Source organism: Thalassophryne amazonica, chromosome 13 (genome assembly GCF_902500255.1).
Source record: "Thalassophryne amazonica chromosome 13, fThaAma1.1, whole genome shotgun sequence".
In the NCBI taxonomy this organism is placed as follows: Eukaryota; Metazoa; Chordata; class Actinopteri; order Batrachoidiformes; family Batrachoididae; genus Thalassophryne; species Thalassophryne amazonica.
The window spans coordinates 74,402,376-74,422,544 of NC_047115.1; the positions used below are offsets into that span (position 1 = coordinate 74,402,376).

General features: G+C 40.9%; 1 protein-coding gene across 2 annotated transcripts in view; it reads right to left on the reverse strand.

The window, feature by feature from the left end:
- Nucleotides 1–422: 422 nt before the first annotated feature.
- LOC117523519 (regulator of microtubule dynamics protein 2) overlaps nucleotides 423–20,169 on the reverse strand; it is a 143,139-nt gene continuing 123,392 nt past the window's right edge. For both annotated transcript variants that reach the window (XM_034185075.1, XM_034185074.1), the window contains 4 exons: nucleotides 8,625–8,723; nucleotides 7,607–7,660; nucleotides 7,411–7,491; nucleotides 423–1,370 (listed from right to left, as the gene is read on the reverse strand). In XM_034185075.1, coding sequence (XP_034040966.1) covers nucleotides 1,317–1,370; nucleotides 7,411–7,491; nucleotides 7,607–7,660; nucleotides 8,625–8,723 — 288 coding nt within the window. In that variant the 3' untranslated portion in view covers nucleotides 423–1,316. The remainder of the gene's footprint in view (nucleotides 1,371–7,410; nucleotides 7,492–7,606; nucleotides 7,661–8,624; nucleotides 8,724–20,169) is intronic.

Genomic DNA, 20,169 nt, shown 5'->3' on the forward strand with positions numbered 1-20,169 from the left:
TGTGTGTGTGTGTGTGTGTGTGGGGGGGGTGTCGCCTGTGCGCCTGGACTAAACCATTGTACAACTGTGCAGGGGTGGAAGGGCCCTCAGAGATCTTTCAATATTATTGTTAGAGCAGAATTATGTTTTGCAACATTTATACATTCATTCTAATTATATTCTTTTACAACATGAATTGTATGGACATTAATAACATGCAACCCAAAAATGTATTTAATGGCAGTTTTTTGTGCCCCCCCCCCCCCCCCCCCCCCGAATGCTCTGGGCCCTGGGTACATAGTACCCTTTACCCCCCCCCCCCGTCCGACGCTCCTGCCAAGAGGAAACAAAGAATTGAGGCCTGATAGAAAAATGTGATTTCATTCCAATTGCTGATCCGAACAGCTGGACTAAGGGATTAACTCTTCCTCTCAAATTGAGAGGACTTTAATCAGTGAAAGCAGGAAATGAAGCCACTGTGAAGACGATGATGCATCTATGTGGGAGACGTCCAAGTAGAAACATGTAGAACAGTCATGCTGTTTTATGTACAGCTTGTTAAAATGCAGTTACAGAGAGATGTCTGTCAGTGAGAGGTGTAGCCGAGGACGAAAGACAGATGTCTTTAATGGACAGATGCCAACGCAAAGTGTTGACGTGAGGCAGGTATCAAGAAGATGATCGAGAATGTTCATCAACGTGGATTATACAAATTGCAGGGTGTAAAAAATAATGTGGTAGTAAGACAGTTGGGAAAAAACTTCTTTGGGGTGCTACTGTTTGCTTTTGTCATGATGATGGAAATATAAGTGGTCATAGAAGGATGGACAAACAACTGTGGTCCACTTTTTCAAAGAGTGAGGGGCATTTATTGTCAAGGAAAAGTTATGTGGCTATGCATCACAGCGACCAGAAGGAAGCTTCTAACTGGTCAGACATTGAGAAACGCTGTCCAGAGTACAATCACATGAAGCTGCAGGAATCATTCCACTCTTCTACAGTTTACAACACACTGCTGAACCATTGTTAAATCTTCATCCACCTTGTACACATCATTCTAACAGACAGTACGTTATGTGCAGACAGGAAAAAAAAAAATCTGATATAATCTGGAATGCAAAGATTGCTTTGCACAACTGACAAAACAATCTGGATGAGCACAACACAAGTCCGCATGACTGATTCAAAAAGCTTCTCAAGAGCCGACTGTTGCAGATGGTGATCGAATGCAGCAGCAGGCTCCCTTCACTCACAGAGTGAATTATCATCATGGCATCACAACACTCACTCACAGCACACCCAGAATATAGTCAGGAATGTGGTACTTGACAGCTCTGTCAAATGTCTAGCAGTGGCCAAAGTAAGTCCAGCTCCTTCTGCGCCTCTTCATCCTGGGGGTGGATGGGGTGAAGAGAGTAAATTTTCAATACAAGACACAGCAACGATTCCCAAATTTCTTCAATTCATAGAAACCGCTGCTGAAATACAGACACAACCAGGTCAAAGCTGCAATTTCTCCTTGTTTTAAAGACCTAACAGAAGAGTCTCATGTGTATGTTCTGACAAACTGTAGCAGAAATTTCACATCTTTTCATAAAATCCTTTGTGAAGAATCATACAGCAGCGATGCTGTATGATTCTTGATGCAACATACAGAGGTTGTACTATGTACTACAGTCTCTACAATTACAGCCAGTGAAGGTTACAATTCCTTCACAGTTTTCATGGGTGTCATTAGTTCCTCTACTGAACACTAACTCAGTGTTTGATAACAGCTTACTCCAGACAGATTTACCACACAGTGCCACACTGTATTTCTTCAGTTTTCTTCAGATAATTCAGATATTCAGTGACTCGTGTCTTGGACGTACATCAATTAGGAAATACAAACTCTATGGTAAATCTGTTTGGGGTGGGCAGTTCTTAAAAACTGAATGACTACAAAAGAAAGAGACTAAAGCCACTAAGACACCCAGGACAACTCTGAAGGACTTACAGGCTTCTGAGGCTGTGATGGGAGAAAGTCGGCATTCACTTCTTAATGATTGATGTAAGACAGATTCAGTGACAGGTTCGTGTATCCATCCCCTGACATGTCCGAAGAAGACTGTAGGTAAAATATGATGATTTGCATAGATATTTAGTTTGTACAATTACTTGTGGCCTCTGAAAAATGGAGGGTCTGTATATAAAATGGCTGCAATTCCTAAATGTTTACTGTGATACTATAGTTAAACTCGATTGAATTAAAGGTAACAGTAAACACTACAAGGACATCTTACCGGTTTCTTTTTAACTCTATTGTGGTGATGTGCAGATGTAAAATTGTCACTATTCACAGACATGCACATAACTGGTACTCATGGTGCTTGTGCATGCCAAAAATAAATGATGCACTGCAGAAAACACAAAGAAAGTGCTTCATAAGAGGAAAGCAATGACAGATTGTTGGAAAAGTGTTTCCCTATGCTGTGCATCAATGATGTTTAGCATATGTTTCTGTGTAGGCTCTCAGTTGTCCAGGTGGTTTCCATAGTAGAGAAGCTTGAATCTTCGACTGGACTGGGTTGCTTGACGTGAGGACGTTTCGCTTCAAATCAGCTAAAATTCTTGCTCTGGTAGTCTGACTTCTGTCTTGACTCTTGTAGAGAAGAATAAACCAGAAGCCTCCTCTAGTGGGTAACTCAGACCACCATGTGGAGAACACACAAGATTTTGTGAACAAGATCAAGGACCTGCAGCTGGAGGCAGATGAAACTATGGTGTCATGTGATGTGACTTCGTTGTTCACCTGCATCCCCACCGCTGAGGCCATCTCAGCTGTGAGGCAGAGACTGCTGGAGGATGTGTCTCTACCTGAAAGGACCAAACTCACACCAGACCACATCTGCCAACTCTTGGAGATCTGTCTTAACACCACGTATTTCCTGTTTAGGGGGAATTACTACAGGCAGATCCATGGTTGTGCGATGGGGTCTCCGATATCCCCCATTGTGGCCAATCTGTACATGGAGCGAGTGGAGAAGAGAGCCTTGACGTCGTTCATGGGCATCTCTCCCAGTCACTGGTTCAGATATGTCGATGACACATGGGTTAAAATCAAGCAACAGGAGGTCGAGGACTTTACAGAACACATCAATTCGGTGGATTCCAATATCAAGTTCACACGTGAGGATACCAGAAACAACCATTTAGCCTTCTTGGACTGTGATGTTACGATTGGAGACAACAGGCAGCTCCAGACAGAGGTTTACAGAAAACCCACTCACACTGACCAATATCTGCTCTTTGGCTCAAACCACCCCCTTGAACACAAGCTCGGGGTGATCAGGACTCTTCAACACAGAGCCCTACAGGTGCCCACAACTGCAAAGGGAAGGGCTAAAGAACAACAACTTGTACAGAAAGCCCTCACAGTATGTGGGTACCCACGATGGTCCCTGGACAAAGTGCAGAAGTCCCAGAAAACAAACAGACCAGATAGACAGGAGACGGAGACAAGAAGAAGAGGAGTGTCTCTCCCTTATTTAGCAGGAGTAGGGGAAAAACTACAGAGGATCTTCAGACAGCACAAAATCGCAGTTTACTTTAAACCGGTTAACACCTTGAGACAGAAATTATTTCACCCTAAAGACAGGATCCCTAGTTACAAACAGAGCAATGTAGTGTATTATATCAGATGTCAGGAAAACGGTAATGAACACTACATAGGTGAGACTAAGCAACCTTTAAACAAGAGGCTATACCAGCACCGCAGAGAGGTCGCCAGTGGACCTCAGTCTGCAGTTCATCTCCACCTGAAAGACACTAACCACACGTTTGAGGACAAGGAAGTTAAAATCTTAGCCAGAGAGAAGAAATGGTTTGAGAGACGTGTCAAGGAAGCATTCTTTGTAAAACAGTTGAAACCCAGCCTCAACCGGGGGCGGGTCTCAGACACGCTTTGTCCCCTGTTTACAATGGGGTACTCAGGTCAAAGCAGTTTCAGTCTTTTGTTCATGGTAATGAGTCATTCACGTCATCAGGAGAGTCGTCAAGGGAGCCATCAGGGGAGGCTTCCATCCCATCATTAGGAGAGTGCTAACTAGCGCACAATAGGTGCTAATTAGAGCTATTGTTTAGTCACTAGCCTATAGCAGTCGGCCTCTCGGTAGGAGGGGTCTGGTTAGGTTAAAAACTCCAGCTTTTGTTGGCTTCTGGTTTATTCTTCTCTACAAGAGTCAAGACAGAAGTCAGACTACCACAGCAAGAATTTTAGCTGAGGAAGCTTCTGTGATTTGAAGCGAAACGTCCTCACGTCAGACAACCCAGTCCAGTCGAAGATTCAAGCTTCTCTACGATGTTTAGCATACACAAGCACAATGAGTACCAGTTATGTACATCCCTGACTATTCAAATATTTATTACCTGCCTGTAGAAAATTGGTCAATGAGCTCAGAACAGGCTTCAATAGCTGCATTCGAAGACAGTAGGGGGCGCTGCAGTAGGTTGCTTGTGCGGATGCACCACCAACCTAGCAACAGGCCTGGCCAGGCACAGCAAATTGCGCCATTTGGAATCTATGTTTAGGCAGTCAAAGTAACGCCATGGCAGAAAAACAGACAATTAAAAGCAGAGAGTATTTAAAAGATAGTAATGTTTTGACCATGGGTTACAAAAACAGACCATTGACAGGTCTAATATTTTTGGAGAAACTACAGATATTAACTAACAACACTGAACAATGGATGTTGCTAACTGTATTCTGGACTCACACGCCATTCCAGCAGGGGGTGGTAAATCATCTTCATATTAAACGCATGAGTGCGTGATTTTATTTCTTAAGTTCAATTTAAGTATATAATATAATTGTAAATATATTAAAAATATAGCTCGGAGTCGAGCTGCTGCTCCTCCACGTCGAAAGGAGTCAGTTGAGGTGGCTCGGGCATCTTTTCCAGATGCCCCATGGACGCCTCGCTGGAGAGGTGTTCCGGGCACGTCCCATTGGGAGGAGGCCCCGGGGAAGACCCAGGACACGGTGGAGGGACTACATCTCTCGGCTGGCTTGGGAACGCCTTGGGGTTCCCCCGGAGGAGCTGGGGGAGGTGTGTGTGGATCGGGAGGTCTGGGCGGCTTTGCTTGAGCTGCTGCCCCCGTGACCCAACTCCTGATAAAGCGGAAGAAAATGGATGGATGGATGGATATTAAAAATACATGGATGACACAACAAAGTGAAAACATGTATTTCCATTGGGTAAATTTAAAAATCAAATAACAAAATAGAAGTAATAATAAAATAATGAACAAGAATCTAAACAAAGTAAATTAACATTAAAAAATTATGCAATTAACGGGAAATAAAAGGGATGAGTTCTTCTAAAAATTGTTGAGATCTAAGGTCTAAGGTTCGAACAACTCACACACATTCCAACTCATTATAGAAACTGCATAATTTATTATCACCTTTGAAAAATGTCAGCTACCTAAAGTATTTTATAAACACCACCAGATCTAGAGCCCATGGATCTCCACGGGCAACACACTATTGTATATGTACAGTTGTGCTCAAATGTTTACATACCCTGGCAGAATTTTTGCTTTCTTGGCCATTTTTAAGAGAATATGAATGACAACACAAAAACTTTTTTTTCACTCATGGTTAGTGGTTGGGTGAAGTCATTTATTGTCAAACAACTGTGTTTCCTCTTTTTAAATCAAAATGACAAGAGAACTACCCAAATTAATCTGATCAAAAGTTTACATACCCCTGTTCTTAATACTGTGTATTGCCCCCTTTAACATCAACGACAGCTTGGAGTCTTTTGTGGTAGTTTTGGACGAGGCTCCCTGATGGTAAAGCTGCCACTGAATATGTTTCGGACTTTATTTACATCAATTACAAAGAAATACAACCAATATGGCTCTCTATGGTAAATCTGCATGGAGTAGACAGTTCTCAAAAACTGAGGGACTGTGCAAGAAGTAGAAGAGTGAGGAAAGCCACCGAGACACCCAGACAACCCAGGAGAAGTTATGGGCTTATGTGGCTGTGACTGGAGAAATTGTGAACAGTGCAAGCTCTGTAAACTTTTAATTAGGTTCATTTGGGTAGTTCTCTTGTCATTTTGATTTAAAAAAGTGTAAACACAGTTGTTTGACAATAAATGGCTTCACCAAACCACTAACCATGAGTGAAAAAAAGTTTTGTGTTGTCATTCATATTCTCTTAAAAATGGCCAAAAAAGCAAAAATTCTGCCAGGGTATATAAGCTTTTGAACACAACTGTATATACATAAAATTGTCACTTTCTGAAATACCTGATTAAAAAATTGTATTTTTTTTATATGCACCTGTACGTGCCGCATTTATTTTGGAAAAATTCATGCTACAGTGTCATGTAGCAAGAAGACCCACAAGCAAAATCATTTATATTAATTTCCTTGGCAGTTACTTGATCAAGGACACGGAACTGAATCATTGATAAGGAAGAATTCCTCCTAATCACAAACTAGGATCTATTTTTACGTTTCCCAAGTCATCTTTTCATGAGGCAAATATGAGTTTAACTGCCGCATTATTAATTTATATATAGTGCAAAAACTGCATCAGCAAGCAGAAGCTAATGGGCTAATTAATATTATTGTATGAGGCAAAAGGAACAGAGTAAACAGCTTTGTGTTGCCAGTGAACAGATGTAAACATCATTAAAAGTGCCTGGATGCACAATCTGCTTCAATGTGGAGCTATACATGCACACGTTTCCCTCAGGAAATGTGAATAAACTTTTTAAAATGACCAATTATACAGTTAGTCTTACCTTAGCCCAGCCATCCTCCTCTGTTGAGGTTGTGGCTGTCTCACAAAGTGCAAACAACTCAAGTGCGTAGTAGGGGCTCACTATATAAGACCTAGCCCCTCCTACTCATTCAGATCAGTGTATAAGAGCATGTTCAGTTGTCATGTGTGCAGACAGTGCCATTTTGTGGTCGCAGATGATCATGCAGTATATTTTTTGAAATGCAAGTCTCTTTATAATATAAGTTGCAGTAAAATCCAAACAAATTAAAAAGCATGACATACAGTTTGGAAAATATGGTAATAGTTAACATTTTCTCTGCTCTTTGGTGTCTATTTTTATATATCAAGAAAAATTTAGAAACAGGCAGACCGACAAAGTGGAATGGAACAAACCTTACAGCTCCTCAAGTACGTCCTTACAGCAGAATAACAAAGGAATAAAACTTTTACTAATTTGTTTTACTCTAAGACCCATGGTGTTATATAATCATCATTTGCAAAAATTAAAAACCTAACAACAAAAAAAAAAATCACAAGATTTGAAAAAAATCCTGATAAAAGATCCATAATCACAGTGTAAAGAAAGCAGAAAGAATACCATTAAGATGGGTATAAATACAGTAGTGTGATAAGTCACTGATGGTGTCTACCTCTTTGGAGGTGGTACTCATTGAAGAAGCAGCTTCACACATCTTTCTTGCATTCCCCTGCTGCCCTAGGTCTTTGTAGCACTGCCAAAAACACTTATTAGTTCTACAGCAAGATGGTAATAGCATCTTCAAAACAATGCAACACTTAATCATGAGTTAAATTTGACAGTGAAATGATGAATTCCATGGTACACACCTTGGCAAGAAATACATAGTTGGTCTTGGAATATCCTGGCTGGATCTCCTCAACCTAAGCAAACACAAACAAACAATGACTTCATAAAAAATACCTAATTACCAATAATACTAATTACCAATAATTCTGAACCTAAGCACGACCATCATAGTACATTTTTACTCAAGATAACTTGTCAGTGCAGCAGCAATGGTAGCCCCAGGCTGTTTACTTTAAAAGCACCAGACATTTTCTGACTGGATTTCTATTTGAATGATCAGGATTTAAATGCAGATAGGCATCTGGACAGAGGAAATTAACCAACCACATCACTGGAAAGGCCAATGGTCTATTTACTGCAGCGTAAACTACAATATGAACATCTCTGCTACAGTTACTTGAGGACAGACAACCGGGAGTTGGCACACTGCAGAATGTTTGCTGACGTCAAAGCTTCCTGAGAGGCCCTCCTTAAGGTCATGAAAGGACATGTTAGAACAAGGAGCACTTAAATCAAATTGATGGGTGCGATACACAAACTGTGAAGAAGATGCATGCTCAGGAATATTGGCCAGAAGCAAAATTCATTTCTCTACTGTATAAACATATGAAATGTGGGAACACAGGATTAAGTCTTTCCACATATGAAGGATTTGTTCTTTGAAAACTAGGTGTAGGAAGAGCCTGGAGGCAAGCTGCAGTTGTGCAGTCGATAAACAGAATATGATATATTATATGTTTCATTAGTTAGTGCTCAACAGAGAACAGGCCTCAAAGAAAGAAAGAAAGAACAATTCAACACTACATAACCAAAAAATTCCAACATTTGACAGCATTGATTTTTGGAAACATAAAGATCTCAGTGAAAAATGACAAACAGTTTTTTGTGTACATGTATGAACAGTGAATACGTACATGGCTTGCACATAGGCAGTATGTAAATTTCACTGTCTGCCTTTTTAAAATGCTTTAATGTCCTCCAGCAAGCTGTCAAAAACCTGCAGAACTGAGGTGAAGAACAGCCAAAGTAATTAAGCACCTTAAGAAAATTCTTCAGTGCATCTTCAATTGTGGCACTTGGAGGCTCTCCAAATAATGTGGCAGCAACCTTTCTCTCAATCCAAGATAGCTGAGCCACCTGTAACACAGAGACAACCTCAATAGAAAGCAATGCCAATTAATTAAGACATCCTTTCATGATGGAAAAAAGTTAAAATATCAACTGAAGAACAGAAATCCAACATGTCCTGTAAAAAGTATACAGTGGGGTGCAAATGTATTTAGTCAGTCCCTGAATGTGCAAGTTCTCCTACTTAGAAAGATGAGAGAGGTCTGTAATTTTCATCATACAGTAGTGTTCAGAATAATAGTAGTGCTATGTGACTAAAAAGATGAATCCAGGTTTTCAGTATATTTGCTATTGTTACATGGGAAACAAGGTACCAGTAGATTCTCACAAATCCAACAAGACCAAGCATTCATGATATGCACACTCTTAAGGCTATGAAATTGGGCTATTAGTAAAAAAAGTAGAAAAGGTGATGTTCACAATAATAGTAGCATCTGCTGTTGACGCTACAAACTCAAAACTATTATGTTCAAACTGCTTTTTTAGCAATCCTGTGAATCACTAAACTACTATTTAGTTGTATAACCACAGTTTTTCATGATTTCTTCACATCTGCGAGGCATTAATTTTGCTGGTTTGGAACCGAGATTTTGCTTGTTTACTAGTGTGCTTGGGGTCATTGTCTTGTTGAAACACCCATTTCAAGGGCATGTACTCTTCAGCATAAAGCAACATGACCTCTTCAAGTATTTTGACATATCCAAACTGATCCATGATACCTGGTATGCTATATATAGGCCCAACACCAGTAGGAGAAACATGCCCATATCATGATGCTTGCACCACCATGCTTCACTGTCTTCACTGTGAACTGTGGCTTGAATTCAGAGTTTGGGGGTCATCTCACAAACTGTCTGCGGCCCTTGGACCCAAAAACAACAATTTTACTCTCATCAGTCCACAAAATATTCCTCCATTTCTCTTTAGGCCAGTTGATGTGTTCTTTGGCAAATTGTAACTTCTGCTGCACATGTCTTTTATTTAATAGAGGGACTTTGCGGGGGATTCTTGCAAATAAATTAGCTTCACACAGGTGTCTTCTAACTGTCACAGCACTTACAGGTAACTGTAAGCAACATTCTGGTTATTCTTCTATCCATTTTGATGGTTGTTTTCCATTTTCTTCCACGCATGTTTTTTTTTTTTTTTGTCCATTTTAAAGCATTGGAGATCATTGTAGATGAACAGCCTATAATTTTTTGCACCTGCGTATAAGTTTTCCCCTCTCCAATCAACCTTTTAATCAAACTACGCTGTTCTTCTGAACAATGTCTTGAACGTCCCATTTTCCTCAGGATTTCCTCAGGAAGAGAAAAGCATGTTCAACAGGTGCTGGCTTCATCCTTAAATAGGGGACACCTGATTCACAGGTCCAGGCCCGTCTGAAGTTTGCCAGAGAGCATATGGATGATCCAGAAGAGGATTGGGGGAATATCAACATCAACATGTACAACTTATGCACAACCTTTATTTATTTTGCAGAAAAGAGCTTTAAAAGTGACTGGCAACAGTCGATTTAGAGATCCATCTAATCCATTGTTCATTAAGTATAGGGTACTTAAAGTAGACCTGCATTGAAATAAATGCAGTCAGATCTTTGGACCAAAAAATGACTTATATTTACACATAAGATCCTTCTGAATGTAGTAAAGTAAATCTGCAAGCCCAGATCTATCATTCAACGGAGAAATCTTAATTTGAAAATGACAAATTTACAGCTAACATTTAGCCCTCCGCAAATTGTCCCTCTCATCATGGACACTGCCGAGACGTCAGGGACAAGACCCTCTCCCAGCATGCATTGCACGCACCAACTGTAATTTGTGGATTTACGTCAGTTTGCATCTACACCTTTTTCTTGACTTATACGGAAGGATCTACTTTTTAAAACTTCATATTGTCTTGCGGTACGCTTGGTGAGTACACATTTCTTTTATTTGTGCTTGAAAATTATTTTTGTGGACTTTTTCATACGCCCTTTTGATTGAGTGGTGTCGCATTGAAAATCTTATCAATGCGACACCAAATCAAATCTTATGGCCTCAGACAGTGGACTCATCTCTGTGCTTGTTCTGTTAGACCTCAGTGCTGCTTTGGATACTGTTGACCATAAAAATTATTAGAGATTAGAGCATGCCATAGGTATTAAAGGGACTGCGCTGCGGTGGTTTGAATCATATTTATCTAATGGATTACAATTTGTTCATGTAAATGGGGAATCTTCTTCACAGACTAAGGTTAATTATGGAGTTCCACAAGGTTCTGTGCTAGGACCAATTTTATTCACTTTATACATGTCTCCCTTAGGCAGTATTATTAGACAGCATTGCTTAAATTTTCATTGTTACACAGATGATAACCAGCTTTATCTATCCATGAAGCCAGAGGACACACACCAATTAGCTAAACTGCAGGATTGTCTTACAGACATAAAGACATAGATGACCTCTAATTTCGTGCTTTTAAACTCAGACAAAACTGAAGTTATTGTACTTGGCCCCACAAATCTTAGAAACATGGTGTCTAACCAGATCCTTACTCTGGATGGCATTACCCTGACCTCTAGTAATAGTGTGAGAAATCTTGGAGTCATTTTTGATCAGGATATGTCATTCAATGCACATATTAAACAAATATGTAGGACAGCTTTTTTGCATTTGCGCAATATCTCTAAAATTAGAAAGGTCTTGTCTCAGAGTGATGCTGAAAAACTAACTCATGCATTTATTTCCTCTAGGCTGGACTATTGTAATTCATTATTATCAGGTTGTCCTAAAAGTTCCCTGAAAAGCCTTCAGTTAATTCAAAATGCTGCAGCTAGAGTACTGACAGGGACTAGAAGGAGAGAGCATATCTCACCCATATTGGCCTCTCTTCATTGGCTTCCTGTTAATTCTAGAATAGAATTTAAAATTCTTCTTCTTACTTATAAGGTTTTGAATAATCAGGTCCCATCTTATCTTAGGGACCTCATAGTACCATATCACCCCAATAGAGCCCTTCGCTCTCAGACTGCAGGCTTACTTGTAGTTCCTAGGGTTTGTAAGAGTAGAATGGGAGGCAGAGCCTTCAGCTTTCAGGCTCCTCTCCTGTGGAACCAGCTCCCAATTCAGAACAGGGAGACAGACACCCTCTCTACTTTTAAGATTAGGCTTAAAACTTTCCTTTTTGCTAAAGCTTACAGTTAGGGCTGGATCAGGTGACCCTGAACCATCCCTTAGTTATGCTTCTATAGACTTAGACTGCTGGGGGGTTCCCAGCAGTCTAAGTCTATAGCATAAATAAATGCTTACAGAATAAATCAATATTTATTCTGTAAGGCAGAATAAATATTGATTTATTCTGCCTTACAGAAACCTGGTTACAGCAGGATGAATATGTTAGTTTAAATGAGTCAAATCCCCCGAGTCACACTAACTGCCAGAATGCTCGTAGCACGGGCCGAGGCGGAGGATTAGCAGCAATCTTCCATTCCAGCTTATTAATTAATCAAAAACCCAGACAGAGCTTTAATTAATTTGAAAGCTTGACTCTTAGTCTTGTCCATCCAAATTGGAAGTCCCAAAAACCAGTTTTATTTGTTATTATCTATCGTCCACCTGGTCGTTACTGTGAGTTTCTCTGTGAATTTTCAGACCTTTTGTCTGACTTAGTGCTTAGCTCAGATAAGATAATTATAGTGGGCGATTTTAACATCCACACAGATGCTGAGAATGACAGCCTCAACACTGCATTTAATCTATTATTAGACTCAATTGGCTTTGCTCAAAATGTAAATGAGTCCACCCACCACTTTAATCATATCTTAGATCTTGTTCTGACTTATGGTATGGAAATTGAAGACTTAACAGTATTCCCTGAAAACTCCCTTCTGTCTGATCATTTCTTAATAACATTTACATTTACTCTGATGGACTACCCAGCAGTGGGGAATAACTTTCATTACACTAGAGGTCTTTCAGAAAGTGCTGTAACTAGGTTTAAGGATATAATTCCTTCTTTATGTTCTCTAATGCCATATACCAACACAGTGCAGAGTAGCTACCTAAACTCTGTAAGTGAGATGGAGTATCTCGTCAATAGTTTTACATCCTCATTGAAGACAACTTTGGATGCTGTAGCTCCTCTGAAAAAGAGAGCTTTAAATCAGAAGTGCCTGACTCCGTGGTATAACTCACAAACTCGCAGCTTAAAGCAGATAACCCGTAAATTGGAGAGGAAATGGCGTCTCACTAATTTAGAAGATCTTCACTTACCCTGGAAAAAGAGTCTGTTGCTCTATTAAAAAGCCCTCCGTAAAGCTAGGACATCTTACTACTCATCACTAATTGAAGAAAATAAGAACAACCCCAGGTTTCTTTTCAGCATTGTAGCCAGGCTGACAAAGAGTCAGAGCTCTATTGAGCCGAGTATTCCTTTAACTTTAACTAGTAATGACTTCATGACTTTCTTTGCTAATAAAATTTTAACTATTAGAGAAAAAATTACTCATAACCATCCCAAAGACGTATCGTTATCTTTGGCTGCTTTCAGTGATGCCGGTATTTGTGTTGGGAAAGTGTCGGTACACGGACCCACAACAGGGGGCGCAAATGAACGGACAATGGAGGAAGTCAAATAACAACACTTTACTGTTGTGAATGGGCACAACAAATACAACAGATTACAATAATGGACAAAAAGCCAAATCACAAAAGGTGTCGTGTGGGCAGGCTCGAAGATAGGAGACGTCCGTCCAAAGTAGAACCGGAACCACACGATTTCCTCCGCCACCAGACCCCGGGAATACTGGAGCCGCCAAGTCCCGAATTCCCAGGTGGCCACTGCCTCCGCGTGTCGGATCTGGTACTGCTGGCGAGGAACAAAGAGACAATTAAACGAGGGCGCGTTTGCACCCAGCAATCCGCACGGCAGGGAAAACTACCTCCACCTCTCGTTGGAAAAGAAGTCTGTTACAACGCACAAAGTCACAAGAAGGTTTACTGTCACACAGTTAGCTGAGTACGTTACCTTCCAGGTAGAACGATATCTCGGCAAAGAGGTGGAGACGTCGTCCTGCTGATATTCCCCTGCTGATCAGATGAGTGGTAACAGCTGTTGCAGGTGATGCGTGACAGCTGTCACCCTGGCTGCTCCTGTGCGGCGACTGCGCCCTCTCGTGCCTGAAGCCCGTACTTCAGGCAGGGCGCCCTCTGGTGGTGGGCCAGCAGTACCTCCTCTTCTGGCGGCCCACACAACAATTTGGTTAGACTCTTTCTCTCAGATTGTTCTGTCTGAGTTATTTTCATTAGTTACTTCATCCAAACCATCAACATGTCTATTAGACCCCATTCCTACCAGGCTGCTCAAGGAAGCCCTACCATTATTTAATGCTTCGATCTTAAATATGATCAATCTATCTTTATTAGTTGGCTATGTACCACAGGCTTTTAAGGTGGCAGTAATTAAACCATTACTTAAAAAGCCATCACTTGACCCAGCTATCTTAGCTAATTATAGGCCAATCTCCAACCTTCCTTTTCTCTCAAAAATTCTTGAAAGGGTAGTTGTAAAACAGCTAACTGATCATCTGCAGAGGAATGGTCTATTTGAAGACTTTCAGTCAGGTTTTAGAATTCATCATAGTACAGAAACAGCATTAGTGAAGGTTACAAATGATCTTCTTATGGCCTCGGACAGTGGACTCATTTCTGTGCTTGTTCTGTTAGACCTCAGTGCTGCTTTTGATACTGTTGACCATATAATTTTATTACAGAGATTAGAGCATACCATAGGTATTAAAGGCACTGCGCTGCGGTGGTTTGAATCATATTTATCTAATAGATTACAATTTGTTCATGTAAATGGGGAATCTTCTTCACAGACTATGGTTAATTATGGAGTTCCACAAGGTTCTGTGCTAGGACCAATTTTATTCACTTTATATTTATATTTCACTTTATGCTTCCCTTAGGCAGTATTATTAGACGGTATTGCTTAAATTTTCATTGTTATGCAGATGATACCCAGCTTTATCTATCCATGAAGCCAGAGGACACACACCAATTAGCTAAACTGCAGGATTGTCTTACAGACATAAAGACATGGATGACCTCTAATTTTCTGCTTTTAAACTCAGATAAAACTGAAATTATTGTACTTGGTCCCACAAATCTTAGAAACATGGTGTCTAACCAGATCCTTACGCTGGATGGCATTACCCTGACCTCTAGTAATACTGTGAGAAATCTTGGAGTCATTTTTGATCAGGATATGTCATTCAATACGTATATTAAACAAATATGTAGGACTGCTTTTTTGCATTTACGCAATATCTCTAAAATTAGAAAGGTCTTGTCTCAGAGTGATGCTGAAAAACTAATTCATGCATTTATTTCCTCTAGGCTGGACTATTGTAATTCATTTTTATCAGGTTGTCCTAAAAGTTCCCTGAAAAGCCTTCAGTTAATTCAAAATGCTGCAGCTAGAGTACTAACAGGGACTAGAAGGCGCAAGCATATCTCACCCATATTTGCCTCTCTTCATTGGCTTCCTGTTAATTCTAGAACAGAATTTAAAATTCTTCTTCTTACTTATAAGGTTTTGAATAATCAGGTCCCATCTTATCTTAGGGACCTCATAGTACCATATCACCCCAATAGAGCACTTCGCTCACAGACTGCAGGCTTACTTGTAGTTCCTAGGGTTTGTAAGAGTAGAATGGGAGGCAGAGCCTTCAGCTTTCAGGCTCCTCTCCTGTGGAACCAGCTCCCAATTCAGATCAGGGAGACAGACACCCTCTCTACTTTTAAGATTAGGCTTAAAACTTTCCTTTTTGCTAAAGCTTATAGTTAGGGCTGGATCAGGTGACCCTGAACCATCCCTTAGTTATGCTGCTATAGACTTAGACTGCTGGGGGGTTCCCATGGTGCACTGAGTGTTTCTTTCTCTTTTTGCTCTGTATGCGCCACTCTGCATTTAATCATTAGTGATTGATCTCTGCTCCCTTCCACAGCATGTCTTTTTCCTGGTTCTCTCCCTCAGCCCCAACCAGTCCCAGCAGAAGACTGCCCCTCCCTGAGCCTGGTTCTGCTGGAGGTTTCTTCCTGTTAAAAGGGAGTTTTTCCTTCCCACCTCTCGCCAAGTGCTTGCTCACAGGGGGTCGTTTTGACCGTTGGGGTTTTTCCATAATTATTGTATGGCCTTGCCTTACAATATAAAGCGCCTTGAGGCAAGTGTTTGTTGTGATTTGTTGCTATATAAATAAAAGTGATTTGATTTTGATTTGATTTGATTTCACCTCCGGTGTACCGTCGCGGGGTATGGAGGCGAGACCCGCAAAGAATTCAAGTCATTAAAAATATATAAACCTCTCTCAGCGGCCACGGAGCTCTGCGGCTCCGATTACCGAGACGTGCGGCGCTGCGGATTTTGCAGCAAGAAGTCTGTCCTTGCGAGCAACAGGTGTCACCGCGCGCACTGCATTAAAACAGCGAGCGTAGTCTCTGGACTTGTGCCAAGTTGGCTGCAACTCCATTCAGTAGACAGAGAGGTGGTGCTGGCTGCACAGCAGACATGGGGGTGTGAGTGCCGCGACGGAATTTAACGAGTGCATGCACTTGGTAAGCGTATCGGGGGCAGTGAGAGCGAGGCGTCGAGGAATAATGTAGCCCACTGTTGATGCCGCCGCTGATCTGATCCCCGGATCTGAGCAAGCAGAGCTGTATCTCACATTCATTGCAGCTTACTTTTGGATGTTGAAACCAGGATGTGTATAACAGTAACATTACCAAGAGATAAAATCAATTTCAATGCGGGATCGGACTGAAGGCGGGAACGCATCGTCTTGTCACCGACGTCATGGAAATGATCCGGATGTACAAACTGTTTTCACAGAGGGCTAAATGTTAGCTGCAAATTTGTCATTTTTAAACGAATATTTCTCCGCTGAATTACAAAATTTGGGCTTACAGATTTACTTTACTGCATTCACAAGGGTCTTATAAATACATATCAGCTATTTCTTTTCTGAAATCTGACCACATTTATTTCAATGCAGGTCTCCTTCAAATTTCATGATTTAGTTGATTTGAAATTACTACAAATAATGTACCAAGCGAATAACAATACCTTACCAATAAACATTCAAAATATGTTTGAAAAAAGAGTAAGTAGTTATAATTTGAAGGGCACAGAAGTCTTTAAAAAACCAAGATTCAGAACCAAGATAAAGGAATGGAGTATTGCAGTGAATGGTGTAAAATTATGGAACAACCTCAACAATCAAAGAATCAAGGTCGCTTAAATTATTTAAAAAACGTATTAAACTTGATGTATTTCATAAGTATGAAACTATGAAATAAGTCAATGGGCTGTGACAAAGCCAAAAATGTAATCTGTTAATAATGTTTAGAATGTCTGAAGTTTAAAATGTAATCTATTAGGGATGTAGTCTTTTAAATAATGGTTAAAATTAGGAAAGAAGTCGGTGGCATTTGACAAGAATAAGACTTGTTCTTCCAAACTGCTCCTTTTCGTTTAATGGTTTGTAATGTTTTGTTAATTTTGCTTTTCTGTTTTTCTTTTAAATGAATGAAATAAATCCTCAATAAATAAATAAATATCATGTGGTCAGATGAAACCAAAATAGAACTTTTTGGTAAAAACTCAACTTGTCGTGTTTGGAGAAAGAAGAATGCTGAGTTGCATTCCAAGAACACCATATCTACTGTGAAGCATGGGGGTAGAAACATCATGCTTTGGTGCTGTTTTTCTGCAAAGGGGACAGGACGACTGATCTGTGTTAAGGAAAGAATGAACGGGGCCATATATCATGAGATTTTAAGCCAAAACCTCCTTCCATCAGTGAGAGAATTGAAGATGCAACGTGGCTGGGTCTTCCAACATGACAATGATCCCAAACACACCGCTCGGGCAACGAAGGAGTGACTCCACAAAAAGCATTTCAAGGTCCTGGAGTGGCCAAGCTAGTCTCCAGACCTCAACCCCATAGAAAATTTATGGAGGGAGTTGAAAGTCTGTGTTGTCCAGCGACAGCCCCAAAACATCACTGCTCTGGAGGAGATCTGCATGGAGGAATGGGCCAAAATACCAGCAACAGTGTGTGCAAACCTGGTGAGGACCTACAGGAAATGTTTGACCTCTGTCATTGCCAGCAAGGATTATGTTACAAAGTATTGAGTTGAACTTTTGCTATTGACCAAATACTTATTTTCTACCATAATTTATAAAAAAAAATCTTTAAAAATACTAAAATGTGATTTCCTGGAATTTTTTTCTCATTTTGTGTCTCATAGTTGAAGTGTACCTATGATGAAAATTACAGACCTCTCTCATCTTTCTAAGTAGGAGAACTTGCACAATCAGGGACTGACTAAATACTTCTTTACCCCACTGTACATCTCTCAACAAGCAATCAGGACATTACGCAATTTAACAGTGTTCATATAAAAGAAGGAAAACCATTTCAAGACATGACACTCAGACAGTGCGACACCCATGCCTTACATGTTTAACATAGGTTAGGTCAGGTTAGATCTGAGCACATTTGCTGGTGTTATTCAACATCCATCACACTACGGAACTGTGTTAGGTCTTCACGTGTAGCCACCCAATGAGACAACCAGTTTTTTTCCATGTCTTGACAATAACTATCTATCTATAAAAGCCATGTGTGCATCCCTTTGACCTTCTTTAGCTGCTGGGGGTATCAACACTGAGAGACCAAAGTAGTGGGAAGTGCACCACATGACCAAAATATCATTCATGATGTCCTCTCACAATGCAAGTGAGACTTCAAAATGGAATCTAATAAATTAACTATTCATTTAACAAAAAATCATTCTAGTAGTACCCAAGAAACAGCACCATTGTCATCATTCTCCTGTTGGAACACATGTCAAAATCCAACCCCTCTGTGTCGTGACACCTGGTTAACTGATCAAGTAGGGAATTTCCTGTTGAGGAGAAATATGGTGAGGTCCATGTGTGCCCTGTGGCCACTATGGTAACCATGAAGGCCCAACAGGAACCCTAAACACGAGATGGCCAACGGGCTCTAGTGAAAGCCAATGGCTGTGAAGGCAGATGAATGCTGCAAGAGATCCTCAAGCCCCAATCATCTGGTATTTCCTAGCCATCGGACCAGGCTAATGCCGCGTTCACACCGGACGACACGCGAGCCACGGTGGCGACAGGTTGCCATGTAATCCCTACGGAAGGCCGCGTTGTGGCGCCACCAAAGTCCAAGCCACGCAATGCAATGTGATGGATGCAAATGAAGCGATTTTGAGCGACTGGTGCCTTTGTGGCGTGATATCGTGTCGTGTTGCCCTCCTCCCCAAGTTGAAAAATCTGAACTTTTTCGTCTTGTTGCGTCGCAATGACCAATCAGGGACTGGATATGTAGTGACGTGGAGATGTCTGGAGTTTATACTTGGTGTGGACATGTCCTGTCTCTGGCAGCCAGCTTGTGAGCAGGACTTATGTCCCTTTTGTCCTTTATTTCACAAAATTATGACAGAGTTTGAGGGGAGAGCGAGCAGCAGCACAGCAGCGGCCTTTTTTTTTACGTACGCGCGCAAACGAATCGTCCGTGAAGTTTATTTTATCTATTAACTACACAGATGTATAATAAAACAATTGGTGACTGGTTTATAACACAATTATGACACAGTTGGAGGGGAGAGCGAGCAGCAGCACCGCAGCAGCCAGTTTTTTTTCATGTGCGCGTGCGAACAAATCGTCCGTGAAGATAATTTTATTAACTACAAAGGTGTATAACAAAACAAATGGTGACTGGTTTGGGAACTGATCAAGAGAATCTTCCTTACCACCGAGGCATTGCCATGACACCATTGGAACACCCAATTGTAGCCAAGTTACAACGAACTAGCTGTTGATTTGAGGTGACACTGAAGAATTTTGAGGTAGTCCTTCTTCATTATTCCATCCATTTTGTGTAATGCACCAGTACCACTGGCAGCAAAACAGCCCCACAGCATTGTGCTACCACCACCGTGCTCGACAGCTGGTACAGTGTCCTTAGGTTTAAAAACCTCACCCTTACTCCTCTAAACATACCTCTTGTCATAGGGGTCAAATAGCTGAATCATTGCCTCATCTGGCAATAAAACATTTTTCCAGAAGACATTTGGCTTATTCATGTGGACAGCTTCAAATTTTAGTCTACCTTGAAGGTGTCAATTTTGGAGCAGGGGTTTCTTTCTTGGTTGGCAACCTCAAAGTCCATGGTGATGCAAAACTCCAGCAGCATTCCAGCAGTCTCCAGTTCATTGGGAGGCTTGAGCTTAGGTGGTTCCTAGGTTGTTCCTGAACATCCTAACCAAGTGCCTCTCAACTGAGGGTGACAGTTTGGGTCTTCTTTCAGACCTGACCTAAGTGGTGACACATTCAACTAACTTTTACTTTCTTGGACTTTCGCATGGTTCTGAGT